At 50.4% G+C, this 15,064-nt stretch overlaps 1 protein-coding gene across 1 annotated transcript in view; it reads left to right on the top strand.

Moving 5' to 3' along the window:
* AFAP1L2 (actin filament associated protein 1-like 2) overlaps window positions 1-15,064 on the top strand; it is a 56,386-nt gene that overhangs the window by 14,295 nt on the left and 27,027 nt on the right. The window contains exon 4 of the mRNA XM_011967497.1: window positions 7,262-7,352. Within this exon, the coding sequence (XP_011822887.1) occupies window positions 7,262-7,352 (91 nt within the window). The remainder of the gene's footprint in view (window positions 1-7,261; window positions 7,353-15,064) is intronic.

A 15,064-nucleotide genomic window follows, 5' to 3' on the forward strand; every position in this document is an offset into this window, starting at 1 on the left:
AGAAGAGACTTCTGCTGCCTTGGCTAAGTAAGGCATCCCTCCCCCATCTGCACCCAGGTTGCTATCTACCCACCACCCAGTTACCCGCTCCATGGCTTGTGCTACTGGAACAGTCTTGTTTACTGTCTCCTTTCCTGATGTCAGCTCCTGAGGACAGGGACCTTGTCTCTCGTTTACTATTTTGTGTCCAGTATCTGCAGACATGGATAGAGGTAGGCCATACATAAATATCCATTAATTTGGATGGATGGAGTTGTAAAATCATATGGATGTGGGTTCAAATCCCAGTTCTGCATGCCACTAGCTCTTTGGCCTTGAGCAAGTTATTTGAAGTCTCTAACCCTCTGTTTCCTGGTTTATATGGGGGAAGTGCTCACATCTGTCTCATCAGATGGGCTTATTCAATGGGCTAAGGCTGGCAGCCCCTCACCACTGTGTGGCATACTGTGCTAGTATTCAGTGAGGTAAGTGGTAGTATTTATATTTTAAGGGTGAGGAAACCTAATGTCACACAGCCTGTAAGTAACAGAGTCAGCATTTGAACCCACGTTCTTTCCCCTGTAGGGCATGGCTGGGGAGGGATCCTGGGGCAGGACTGGGGTCTCAGCTTAGAAGGGTTTCTATGGGTAGCCAGGGGGTCTGGGGTCAGCGCCAGCAGGAAGCTAAGCTCCCGCCAAGTGACCATCACCTGATCTGTGGGCACATGTTTCCGTGGAGGGGATCCCAGCCCCAGAATGGCTCTGGACCGGCCCCTTCATTCGTGCCTTCCTGGGGGCAGGGGCCACAGCTGAGGATCTGACTCCACCATGTGTGATGGGTGGGCAGTTCCGGAGAACCGGGGACAGTGTCCCACTGCATGCTGTCCCTTGAGCTGGGTGACAGCTGGTGGGGACCCCTCATCTCAGGCTGAGTGAGGCTTGATGTCAAGACTGAACCTGAGTCCCTGGTGTCCCTGTGATGCTGACAGTGCCAGTCACTGTTATACCCTGAGCCTCAACCCCATCCCATGCACACACACCATCCGCCCACCACCCAGCAAGGAATAGGTATTTTCGTCACTGTTTTTCATATGAAGAAACAGACTCAGAGTTAAAAACCACTGGCCAAGGTCCCACAGTTGGGAGGTACTAGGCCAGGATTTAAATGCAGGTTTTTGTTGTTGTTGTTCCCAATTCCTCCCCCAGCCTGGGCCACCCTGACATTTGCTCCTGTCTGTAGCAGAGCAAGGGCTCAAGCTGTGTCCTTCCAGCACCAGGCTCCCCTCACTTTCAGTCCCGATACTTGGGGGAACAGCACAGCGCCTCCGCTGTCCCATCCGTATGCTGACGGCTTTAACCAGAGGTTTTCTGGTGTGGCCCAGGCATTGCTTGCTGGCTGGTGGGAGTGGAAAGGTGGCTGTTCTGAGCCACGGCTGGAACTTTTCTATCCTAAATCCAGCGTCTGATTCTGACCAAGGTACCTTGGGCTTTGCTAGTGGAAGTGCCATTGTCTGCCCCACCAGGGACAGCTGCGGGTGGGTCCTCAGCTGGTGGGTAGGGGCAGAGTTTCACGAGCACCGAGTACTGTGTGAGTGTTCAAGAAATTGTGTTTTACGAACAGCATGGACTGAGGGGCCCAGGGTCTGGGGACTGGCTATAGCTGTAAGTTAACTGGGCCATGGTGAGTCCCTGTGGGCCCTGGGATTCTGGTGCTGGCTTCTGCTCCTCGGCCAGTGCCCTGTGCCTCGGACACTGAGTGTGGAGAGGGGCACGTGGTTCCCTCTAGAGTACACTTCTTGGATTGTCGTCTGTGATTAGGGCTTGTGTCCTGTTTGAAAGGACAACTGCAACTGGTGCTGCAGTTGGGGAAAATATCAGTACCCAGGAATGGCCCGATCCCAAGGTGGCCTTTCAGCCAAGGGGTAACTGCCTGTGGACAGCTTCCAGGCCCCAGGGAGACTCCTAGCAAAGCCAGCTGAGTTGACAGGAAAAGGCAGCTCCCTCCCACTTTGTGGACTTTGCTGTGAAGGACCAGAGACGGGCGTGGACCGCGAGTCCCCTGGCTAGGTCCCTCCTGGTCTTGTGCAAGGCACCCAGCTACCCCAGGGGGTGCCAGATGTGGTGCGGGGATGTAGGTGGTGTCCACCAGGCACTCTCCCTGTCCTTGCCCACACACACGAGCACACGTCCTCACTCCCTCAGGCCTCCTCAGGTTGAATCAGGCTGAAGCAGCCATCACTCTTAGTCCACGGCCCCCAGAGGAGTGGCGTCAGGGCAGAGCCGTGTCTGTGGCTCTGAAGGAGGAGGAGAACCAGAGCAGGGAGAGGCCGTGGCTGCTGGAACCCCATGGCCATGCTAGCCAGACCATCAGCTGTGGCCAACAAACATCTGTTTCTGCTGCAAGGATCACAGCACCTGGCTGTGTAGACAGCAGCCTGGAGAGGCCACAGCTGCCTGAGTCACTGTCCAGCTGAGGCTGGAGCCCTGAGCCTGGAGTGCCCTGTGGCCTCTCTTCCTCAGACAGAAAACCCGTCCCTTCCTCCCCTGATCCCAGAACTTCAAGGTGTCAGGGAGGCTGCTCCACCTGAGGGCTGGGCCCTGCACAGCTGCCTGGCCCTGGATTCACTGGCCCCTTCTGCAGCACCTGGACGTCCGCCTGGGGTCCTCAGGGCCTCTGCTGGGCCAGGATCATGCCTCGGTCGCAGGCTCGGGATGCTTGTCGGCCACGAGCCCAGATGTCCTCACTCCAACCCCTACAGACTCAGTAGAGAGCAGGTCTGTCCAGCGATAGGGGCAGCCAGGGGTTTGGAGTGACCTCGTGGGTGTGGACAGTGACTCACGGAGCTGTGGCCTCTCCAGGCTGCTGTCTACACAGCCAGGTGCCGTGGTCCTTGCAGGAGAAACAGATGTTTGTTGGCCATGGTTGATGGTCTGGCTAGCATGGCCATCTCCACCCCATCATCCCTCTGAGGCCTGGCCACGCGCTGGCCTGCTGTTATATGAGCTGCTCTGTGGGGGAAGCCACTTAATCCCTAAAAGGACGTTGCCATGGCTAGCCTGGGAGGCTGGGCCTGGCCTGTCCACTCACCCCCACCTGGGAGCCTTCTGCAGTGTACTCTGGGGCAGGGTGGTTAGAGCTGGGAGGACGCCTTGGGTCCTCTGAGCCATCCCTCATCAGCTCTTGTGTCTAGTCTAAGCCAGGGGTTGGCAAACTGGAGCTCACTGGCCAAATCTGATCTGCAACATCCTTTAGTCAATAGTGTTTTATTAGAATGCAGCCAAGCTTATTTAGTTGTATTAGTCTGTGGACTTCTGAGCTACAGCAAGCAGTAGAGTTGAATAGCTGAGATAAGACAGAGGTTCCGAGTGGCCCACAAATCCCTAAAACATTTACTTTTTGGCCCTTTCCTGAAAAGATTTGCGGCCCTTTGGACCTCTGGTCTGGTCAATCCTGCCACGCCTGACTCGCTCACACGGTCCCTTCCTCCAAACAGTCAAAGTTTTTCAGGTTTTGATGTTAAATCTCTTCTGGATCTTCATTTAACATTCACATTCTTCCTGTAATCCCAGCACTTTGAGAGGTCAAGGCGGGCAGATCACCTGAGGTCAGGAGTTTGAGACCAGCCTGGCCAACATGGTGAAACCCCGTCTCTACAAAAAATACAAAAGTTAGCCAGGCATGGTGGCACGCGCCTGTAATCCCAGCTACTCAGGAGGCTGAGGCAGGAGAATCACTTGAACCCAGGAGCTGAAAGTTGCGGTGAGCTGAGATCACGCCACTGTACTCCAGCCTGGGCAACACAGCGAGACTCTGCCTCAAAATATATATATATAGAATTCACAGTCTTCACCATCATAATGATAATAATTAAAATAATAGTCCTTTCTCCTTAACCCTGTGAGATGATCTGTGTCCTTGAAGCTCTGATAATGGGTCATTGTGTCTGTTTAATCACATGACTCATCATTTAACCCAGCATCCTTGAGAGCTGGGACTCCATCCTGTGGTCTCCTCTGCACCCACCCCCGGAGTGCATTGGTTTATCTTCCACCAAACACATATATAACACCTTTCTCCCTTTCTTATTTTTACATTTTATTTTTTAGGTTAGTAAAAACTAATGTGTACTGAATATTGAATAGTGATAGGCACACTTCGATCCTTACAGCAACCCCATGTGACAGATATTTCTACTCTCCCCATCTTATGCCGGGTCCAGAGAGGTCAAGTGAGTTGGTCGGAGTCACACAGCGAGGATGTCCTAGTGTCAGGATTCAAGCCTAGTTCTGGGGATCGTACTCCATTCCTGCCCTGCACTGTCTCTGCATAGTGAGCCATTTTCAGAGTTTGCAATGTCAACCTACAGGCAAAAAATGGAGGCAAAATAAATATAAGTAGAGAGTTTATTCTGACCAAATTTGAGGGCTGCAGTCCAGGAGCACAGATTCAAGTTACCCTGAATCCATGTTCCTATTGGCAGCAGTTACAAGTGGGTTTTCAAAGGAAAAAGAAGAGACAGTTTTTAAGTTGTTTACCAATATTTTACATTAAAATACCGTAAGCTATCCATCAGCTAAACATTGTTCTTTGTAGCATACATTCCAGGAACCTGAAGATAATGGATGAGGCAGCTAGTGAGGAATAAAATGCCTTTAAACAGTTGACCCCAGGAATGGGAATGGGGAGGGGAGAAAATGGTGCCCGAAGCCCCATACTCCTGTCTCTGGGCTTGATACATTTTGCACACCTGAGTAGCTCAAACTCCTCTGAGCTATTTTTCTTCTCAACAGAAGCTTAGGAGACACTCAGAAAACACTGCCTGGCTCCACCCTGGACAGGACAGGAGGCCCCCAGGGACAGGCCCTGTGGTGATGACCCCTGGGGAGCTGCTGCAGAAGAGTTCACTCCTCCCTTTGTCCTGTTCGACTCTCGGGAATCCTGACCTGGGGGGGCCAGATCTTCGGTGCCCAGAGCTTTTCTCCAGATGGGACCCGCCTGATGGGAATGGAGCTTCTTGGAGGCTGGAGCTGGAGGCCCAGCCAGATCAGACTATGAGGCCTAGGACCCACGGGGGAGACCTTACTGCTGTGGCGGCGAGAGGACCCTTTCCCTGTGGACCCTAGGGAGCCTGTTGTTAGTGGATCACGGGCAGTCTGTCACTGTCTCAGCCTTTTCTCAGGCTGCTGGCTGGCCAGGGGGACCAGGAAAGACTGAGACAGCAAAGATACCGCACCAGGCTGGGACTGCAAAGAGGGAGGACCATGTGCTAGCAGTTACCAGTGGTGCGCCCATTGTCTGCTAGGGCAGAGGTGTGCGACCTGACTCCCTTCAGCAGTGCATCTGTCGGCCCAGTACAGTGTCAGGTTTGCTTACGAAATGACCAAATTCTTTGATTCCTTCCTTTGTAGGGGGTGCCATGTGCCAGAGGAGGGCTGAAGGCTGTTCTGAGTCTGCCCTGTGCCTCGTGTCAGCTCTGTTGGTACAGGACCAGATCTGCTGCTGGACCCAGGCTGTGGCCTGGTCTCAGCCAACCCTCTGTGATGCCCTGTCAGGGTCAATCCTCTTCGTCTCAGCTTGCAGGACAACAGTCTAGTAGTTCGACTCCTGTCACATTAACTGCCCTCTCTGCCCAACCTGCAGACCCTGGGACTGTGGAGGGGCCCCAGACAGTGATAACAATGGCCTCCTTGTATTTAACATGGGCCAGGCCCTGTGGAAACAGTCACGTTTTGTCTCATTGAATTTTCAAAACAACCCTAGTATTATAAAGAAGGAAAGCAAGGCTCAGAGAGCCTGTCACATACCCAAGGTTAAATCTATGAGGTCCTAAAGCCTGGATTGAAATCAAGTTACATGAACTCCAGGGTCTATATAAACAGATTGTAGAGTCCAAGGCACACAGGACTGGGCTCTGGGGACCCTTGTATCCTCGCCCTGGGGAAGCTGGAAGGCATACTCTTGCAGCCCATGGAGTTTCATGATTCAGAAAGACTCTGGGGGCCGGGTGTGGTGGCTGGCGCCCGTGATCCCAACAATTTGGGAAGCCAAGGCGGGCAGTCACTTAAGGTCAGGGGTTTGAGACCAGCCTGGTCAACATGATGAAACCCCATCTCTGCTAAAAATATAAAAGTTAGCCGGGCATGGTGGCGCTCCCCTGTAGTCCCAGCTACTCAGGAGACTGAGGCAGGAGAATCACTTGAACCTGGGAGGCAGAAGTTGCAGTGAACCGAGATCGTACCACTGCACTCCAGCCTGGGTGACAGAGTAAGACTCTATCTGAAAAACACAACAAAAGAGACCCGCGTTCAAGGGTGCTTACACATTCATGACCTGTCTCTCATAATAGTAATGCAACAAGTTACCTCTTTTTCTCCCCCATGGTTGCTGTATAAAGGTAGCTTATGGAAGCATAGTTTCATAGTCTAGTGCCTACTGTGCAGGTGGAATAAGGGAGGAACAGAATGATTTCATGTTCTATGCTTCTAACACAGTTGCAGGTGTTTTTTACTCGAATTGCACACGTTCATCCTTATCCCACACAAGCAGCTCAGGGTCATCTTTGAGACTCAGTCCAAAGATCACATCCCCTGGGCATCCTTCCTTTGTCCTAAAGGTTCCTCACACCCTCTTCTGGTTCCCACAGAACTTTGACCTTGTTCATTATAGTACTACTGTATCACAATGCACTTGACCAGGAGCTGTTAAAGATTTACCAGCTACTCAAGCTTATTTTAGGACTGACTCGTGAAGTTTCAATGTGTCCCTCTCAGCTAGCACGTGGAAGTCATCCACTATTTGCTGAATGAGTGATTGAACTATATACTATGGTAAAAGTGTAGGATTTAGAAACCTGGTCCTCTTTCTCCATGTGCTATTGATTAGCACTTGTCTTTTTAGAAAATATATTCTATATTCTATTTAAAAGCCACAATAGCTATCCCAACAGCCTGGCACTCTCTGGACCGTTAAGTGTGTGATATATCATGTACATAATGATATTTTGTGTGTGTGGTAGTGAGTTTGAGCCTCATTTTGCAGGGGAGAAAGCTGAGTCTTGGCAAGGTTAGAAAACGTGCCCACATCCCTTCCATGGCTACAGATCAAACACTATGGACTCTGACTGATGGGATTCATGATATTGCGTGTTCTCCCTCCCAACTTGCTTAAAGTTTAACATCCAGCTGGGCATTTTTGTCTTCTAGATTTCCACCCAAAGAGTTATGTCCAGTTGCTCCCAGTGTACTGTATCTGCAAATGTTTGTCTTATTTGTTCATACCACAGATTCCAGAACGGAAACAGCTTGCCATCCCAAAGACGGAGTCTCCAGAGGGCTACTATGAAGAGGCTGAGCCATATGACACATCCCTGAATGGTACATCCCAGCGGCTGGGGCCTGGGAGGGCAACTTACTGCTTCCTTCTCAGATGTTGGTGCAGACTTACCTGGGGGTAACAGATATGCTCATCCTGGGCTGGGTGACAGAGGGTAGCCTGGGCTGCTGTGACAGGAAAGTATGGTCCAAATTGAGAACTGGCCACAGAGCATTCAGCCTTTAGTCTGAATGGGGAGTCAAGACCCACAGCAGACCTAGCTGTCCTGCAAGGAGGAACGAGGGATGGCACATAACAAATAGGTTGACTGTGTCTGATGTTTTCTGTGGTTCCTGCCTGCAAGTTGTGAGATTTCAGCACAAAGGTGATGGAAGAGAGGAGTTTTGGCCAACAGGCCCAAGGCCCTGGTCAGCAATAGAAGTGGTGGTCAGGCTGAGTCTGAGCTCAGTTTCCACGTTCTTTCACTGGACTCATAGTTATGGTGCTCCCACTGTGTCAGGGACAGGAGCCCAGTCATCCCTAGCACTGACATTCGGTGAAAGAAGACAGACAACAAATAAACCGCATGTGTCAGTGGTGATAAGTGAGAGGATGGAAAACAGAACAGGAGCTGGGCTTCTGCAGGACAGGGGAGTTACTTTAGATAGGGAAGGCTTCTCTGATAGCATGACTTAAACAGATTCCTGAATGAAGTGGAGAGTGAGTCAGGCAGATACATTCAGGAAGAACTTTCCAGACAGAGAACATGGTATCTGCAAAAGCCCCAAGGCAGGAGAGCTCTGGGTGCGTCTGAGGAACAACAGGGAGGCCAGCATGGCAGGAGCAGGGGAGAGTGACAGGAGATGGGGACACAGATGGGGCTGCCAGCCACAGGAATGACTTTGGCCTTTCTCTGAGTGAGGAAAGACTGCAAACCTCCAGAGGGTTACTTAGGGACTGGCCTAACTTAGTGTATTAGTCTGTACTCATGCTGCTAAGAAAGACATACCCAAGACTAGGTAACTTATAAAGGAAAGAGGTTTAATGGACTCACAATTCCACATAGTTGGAGAGGCCTCACACTCATGGCAGAAGATGAAGAGCAAAGACGTCTTACATGGCAGTAGCAAGAGACAGCGTGTGCAGGGAAACTCCCCTTTATAAAACCATCAGATCTCGTGAGACTTATTCACTATCACGAGAACAGCATGGGAAAGACTCACCCCCATGATTCAATTACCTCCCACCAGGTCCCTCCCACGACACATGGGAATTATGGGAGATACAATTCAAGATGAAATTTGGGTGGAGACACAGTCAAACTTATATCACTTAGGTATTGAAAAGATCTCCCTGGATACTGTGTGAGCAGCTCTGTAGGCAGGGCTCATGCTAACACCCTCTGTCCTTGGCTGATGGTTCGCAGCCTGAGGAAGTTGGATCAAAAGTGCTCTTGGTTTGGGGATTTGATTACACAGGAAGGCTTCGAGGTTCAGGAAGAGGTGGTTGTGACCCTCGTCTCTGGGGCAGCTGGACTGTGGTCCTCCCCTTCTGGCCTCCTTCTCTTTCCTTCCTTTGTAAGTGAAAGGGCTTTCAAAGCATAATCAATCAGCAGATATAAAAGGCCAGGGCCCCTGGGGCTGGGAATGAACTAGGCTGAGGAAGGTGTTGTTGGTTCCATAAAGAACAGGACCAGGAATGAGATGGAACCAGCCTAAGTGCCCATCAACCAATGAGGGGATAAAGAAAAATGTGGTACATACACACCACAGAAGACTACTCAGCCAGAAAAAGGAATAAAATAATGTTTTTTGCAGAAACTTGGATGGAGCTAGAGGCCATTATTCTAAGTGAAGTAACTCAGGATGGAAAACCAAATATCCTATGTTCTCACTTATAAGTGGGAGCTAAGCTATGAAGACCCAAAGGCATAAGAGTGATATAATGGACTTTGGGGACTAGCGGGGGAAGATTGGGAACAGGGGTGAGGGATGAAAGACTACATATTTGGTACAGTGTACACTGCTCGGATGACAGGTGCACTGTCTCAGAAATCATCATTAAAGAACGTATCCACCTGAACCCCAAAAACTATTGGAATAAAAATAAGAACAGGACCAGGAATGAGATGGGACCGGTGACTGGGAGAGGCATGGGATTCCCCTGCCCTTCCTTCACACTTACCTGCCGCCTCCTGCTGGGAACTCTGTGGGAGGTGATCGCCTGTTTGGGTTGAGTCTATTCTAAGACACTGGCTTTGTGGGCAGTCGGCACTTAGCACTGACCCACTGAGCGTGTGAGGTGGTGCCAACTCACCAGTCGGGCTGTGATTTCAGACCAAAGGCAAGGGTGCGGTGCTGCTGTCTGGATGCGCGTTGAAGGTGGAAACAGTGACTCACTGCGGTGAGCACTTCCCTGCTCTCAGGTGCGGTCGGGCCAGCAGGGGCCTGCCTGCCAGACGTGCCAGGGGGCCGGTTTGTGGGGCAGACGCTCCATCTCGACACAAACAAGTGGTCAGAAAGGCCAGCGCTTCTTGGTTTTGTCTCTCAACTGTGAGTTCATACTTGTCGTAGCCGGGACTAGGGGTCATCCCAAGGACAGCTCGAACTCACTGTGTGGAGTGGGTCAAGAAAGCTCCGAGATGGAGGAAATCCAGCTGCGAGGTGGGAGGGAACATAGTTCTGCCTGTCCTGCCAGCCAGCGAGAGGCCTGGGGATGACTTGGGGAGAAGCAGTCACAGTCAGCACAGAGCGAGGCCTTCACCTGCCTTACAAGCTGGCCTGGCCTCAGGTCCTGCCTGGTCAGTGTGACATGCAGCATGTGGCCAGAGAAATGGGTGTGGGCCCCAGCCCCTTGCTATAGTTGGTGGCCATAGCGATTTGCTGACTTCCTGCAAAAGGCCAGTTTCTTGGATTCTTGACCTGCTGTATCAGCCCTGTCCCCACACTGCTCCCCGGGTCATGTCCCTCTCTCTGAGCACATGTGTAATGAGTGCCCTGATGGCCTGTGCTAGGGGTATCGGGGTCTGCCCTGCTTGCCAGAGATACCGGGTGCTTCGCTGATGGTGTCTTACCCTGGGGTAATGCTAGTGGCTATAACAACCCAGCAGCTTCTGTCTACAGTAACGCAATGCAAACCTGTTTCTCACTCAGGGGTATTTCCGTGGGGGCATTACTCATCCTCATGTAGATTAGGTGCCCAGGCTCCGTCCATGTTTGTCTCGGCCACCCTCAAGGGCCACAGAATCCTCTGCAGAGAGAGAGCAGCGAACCCCTATCTGCTTCTTAACAGCACCAGCCAGAAGCGACACACATCACTTCCACCCACAGTCCCTTGGTGACAAGTAGTCACATGGTCATCTCTGGATGCGAAGGGGTCTGGATCCAGGAAATGTTGTCCTTGGCTCAGCAGTGGCCTCACCCAACAGCCCACACCTCTGATGGGCAAGCACTAACCTCTGGTGGACTGGCAGCTGGGTTGCCACATCTGGGTCTCTCTTTGTGTCTCTGCACTTGGATGTACTCCTCTCTTCATCCTGTCTCTCTTCTCTTTCCTCTGTCTGTGCTCCTGGATGTTGTGCAGGTCACTCTGGTGGATTTCTCCCCAGTGGAGTCCCCAGATGGGTGCAGATGCCCGAAGGAGTCATTTACGCCACGATCACCTTGGGTACTGCTTGCTCCCCGAGCTGGAATGCCAGTGATTCTTGCCTGCTGCCTGGCTCTCAAAGATGTGTGCGTGCCCCGAGGGTGGCCACCGCCTTCTTCCTGTCCTTGTGCATGGGTCCTGCATGTGCATGCTCTGTGCAATCTTCCCAGAGGAGCCACCTACCTGGCCTTCCACAGTCCCACCCCCACTGCCCTGAATGTGCTATCAAAACACGTGGCTAAAAGACCCACAGTGTGCATGGCTGTTCTGCCCTCAGTTCCACAGGACATAGTGAGGTAGAGTCTACCTAGGGATGGCAAACGGGGATGGAATTATCTCAGCATCCTGCCTCTCATTCCTGTTCACCCTACACCTCCTAGAAGCCAAGTATCTGTTTTCAGAATATGGTACTGTTTTTGTTTGGTTTTGTTTTGGAGATGGAGTCTGGCTCTGTCACCCAGGCTGAAATGCAGTGGCATGATCTTGGCTCACTGCAACCTTTACCTCCCAGGTTCAAGTGATTCTCTTACCTCCACCTCCCAAGTAGCTGGGATTACAGGCATGCAACATCAGGCCTGGCTAATTTTTGTATCTTTAGTGGAAACGGGGTTTTGCCATATTGGCCAGGCTGGTCTCGAACTCCTGGCCTCAAGTGATCTGCCCTCCTCAGCTTCCCAAAGTACTGGAATTGCAGGTGTGAGCCACCATGCCCGGCCAAGAATATCCAATGTTTATGGTGTGCTATTATGATCCCTCTTACGGGTAAAAACAATTATTAACATATTTGCTCTAAATTTCCTCCGAGCTACTCCAGGAGTATGATTTATTGTTCTTTTTTCTTTTTCTTTTTTTTTTCTTTTTTTTTTTTTTTTTGAGACAGAGTTTCACTCTGTTGCCCAGGCTGGAGTGCATTGGCGCAATCTCTGCTCACTGCAAGTTCTGCGGCCTCCCAGGTTCACGCCATTCTCCTGCCTCTGCCTCCCGAGAAGCTGGGATTACAGGCATCCACCACCATGCCCGGCTAATTTTTTTTTTTTATATCTTTAGTAGAGACGGGATTTCACTGTGTTTGCCAGGATGGTCTCGATCTCCTGACCTCATGATCTGCCCGCCTCAGCCTCCCAAAGTGCTGGGATTACAGGCGTGAGCCACCACGCCTGGCCATTTTTATTTTTATTTTTATTTTTTTGTGAGACAGAATCTCACTCTGCTAGCCAGGCTGGAGTGGAGTGGCATGATCTCAGCTCACTGCAACCTTCCACTTCCTGGTTCAAGCGATTCTCCTGCCTCAGCCTCCTGAGTAGCTGGGATTACAGGCATCCACCACCATGCCCGGCTAATTTTTCTTGTATTTTTAGAAAAGACAGGGTTTCACCATGTTGGCCAGGCTGGTCTCAAACTCCTGACCTCAAGTGATCTGCCCAGCTTGGCCTCCTAAATTTCTGGGATTACAGGTGTTAGCTACCATGCCCAGCTTCTTTTTTTTCCTCAATGTTTTTTATTTCATACCTAGTCCTGTTAATGATTTGCTGTTCTTAGCCTCCTAATACCCCCATGGAGGAGGATGGGCAAATGTTAGAATTCTTCAGGAAACATGTGGGGCAACCCCAGAGGCGCAGAACAGTGGAGACTTACCCAAATTCTTCACACTAAACTCTGTAGCCTCCTCCATTAATTTTTGTCACTGAAGGAAGAATCCCAATGACAGTGTATCATTTTTAAAATGTCACTTATTATACAGATAATGCAATACTGGCAATAAGGAAAAATTTTTTAAATTACCCTGATCCTACCACCCATCAAATCAACTATTTTGAGCTTTTTCTATGTTGCCTTGCAGTGCTGATCTATTTGCACGTATAGTTCTAATTGTGCTTTCTCCCTTGTCATACCTTAGGGAGTTTATTGAGCTGCACACCAGTTTTCAGAGTTTTAATTGATTACAATTGCATAGTAGATTCCTAAGTGGGTAGAATCATGCTTTACTTACCCAGTCCCCTTCTGCTGACTGCTAAACAGCACTTGAATGAATATTCTAATGCATGTAACATTCTTCCCCACCCCTGCCCTTTTTTGAGACAGGGTCTCTGTTGCCCAGGCTGGAGTGCAGTGGCATGATCTCAGTTCATTGTAACCTTCGTCTCCTGGGCTCAAGCCATCCTCCCACCTCAGCCTCCCAAGTAGCTGGGACTGTAGGTGCATACCACTATGCCCAGCTAATTTTTGTATTTTTTGTAGAGATGGGGTTTTGCCATGCTGCCCAGGCTGGTCTGGAACTCCTGAGCTCAAGTGATCCACCTGCCTCGGCTTCCCAGAGTGCCAGAATTACAGGCGTGAGCCACCACGCCTGGTCCCTTCTCTTTTTAAAAAACTAGTTTCCTAGGATAAAATAGCAGGACTGAGATTATTGGATCAAAGAGTATGGGTGTTGTTATGGCTCTTCAAGCAGGCTGCCAGACTGCTGTCTGAGAAGCCTGTGTTAAATTACATTGTCACCTGTCATCTAAGAGTTCAGGGTTCCATCCTGGGTAATACTGCTATTTTCAGTCTTATTTAATAGGTATAAATTATACACTTTTATATTAAGCCATAAAGAGAAGTAGTGTCCCACGACTTTTAAAGAAAACTGATATTAAAATATTTAAAATGTTGTTTTTAGAAACATTAAAACACATTTTCATTGGCACTGTTGCTAGAATAACTATTGCGGGGGCCTCATCCCATTTTTCTATATTCTAATTCAAATGTGCTTCTTAGTAAAATCAAATGTGCTTCTTAGTAAAATCAACAATATTTTATGTAGCTATACAGACAGGAGAAAGGGCTTCTGGATTCTTCTGCCAAGACTTAGGGGCCTCTGGGCTGGTCCTCTTCTGAAGGGTGTCATGGGAATGAAGGCAGAGTGTCATTCAGCCCGACTCAAGGGGAAAGAACAAGGACTGCCATGCAGAAGTCAGGGAAATAGATGCTGAGTCCATTTCCTAACTGATAGGGCTGCCAGGAAAGGGAGTATCCAGTGATCAGGAGACAGTGAGCCCTCCCCGGGAAATTCGGGCAGAACATCAAGGTTATGGTAGACAGGATTCCTGTGCCAGGTGTTGGACTGAAATCCTGAGGTTCCCTTTCCTCCATGCCCTGCTTTTCAGGGATAGATGTATGGATGAATAGAGAGACAGACAGATCGATCGATCAATCGATAGACAGATGAACTGACTGACTGATTTATTCACATGTTTGTTTTGTCCTTGAATAGAGCAGTGGGACCTGGGAACAGAGCCGCTCTTGCAGGGTGGTGGGGACAGAAACTAGAAACTGAGGTGGGTGGGGTATACGTAGAATCGTGCATGATGTGTGCTCTGATGAGTTTTGGGATTCTTTTGAAATGACAAAAGAGTAAGGGTTTAAGTTAGAAACGAGTAAAAGGAGCTACATTTGTGCCAGGAGGTATTAGGGAGGGAAGGCAAGCAGTGTCTATGGAGGATATGAGTGGAGGTTTGAAAAAGGGCTCTGACTAGGAGAGGGTACTTGGGAGGAAGAAGGTGGCCCCTTTGCCCACAAAGTATTTCCTGCCATGGTTTATTTGGACTTTTATTTCGGAGGAGCCACAGCCCCTTCCCCAGAACTAGGACTGAGCCAGGCCCAGCAAGGCCGGTGGCCATTAGAGGCCTGCCTTGCACACAGCTCAGGTAGAGTGCAGATGGCGTCTCTTCCTCCTGAGCCCTTGGAATGCCAGAGGCCAGGCCTGGGAGAACCTGGCAGCATCCCACCCCACGCCCTTCATCTTTCATTTGAGGAATTAGAGGCCGTGAGTAGGAGAACCGGCCTTGTCAAGAGCAAACAGTTGGTCTGTGGGGCAGTGTCTTCTCAGGGTTCCTGTGGAGTTGGTTCCTGTGGAGTTGGTTCCTGTGGAGTTGGGAGTTGACAGGATTTGAGGAGGAAAAGGGAGAGACTTTGGTTTTAAGTTATGTGTGTTTTGTGGCCAGAGGCAGCATCCAAGAAGCCTCGCTGAGGGGTTTGGGGGCAGGAAAGCCAGCCCTGGGATCTGGCTGGTGGCTGTGGGGTTGGTTTGAGGGCAGGGAGAGTCGGGGGCTGTGGTCTGGCCGCTGCTGCTCCTGCCTGCTGCCCTCCC

Source organism: Mandrillus leucophaeus, unplaced genomic scaffold (assembly GCF_000951045.1).
Source record: "Mandrillus leucophaeus isolate KB7577 unplaced genomic scaffold, Mleu.le_1.0 Scaffold80, whole genome shotgun sequence".
Classification (NCBI taxonomy): Eukaryota; Metazoa; Chordata; class Mammalia; order Primates; family Cercopithecidae; genus Mandrillus; species Mandrillus leucophaeus.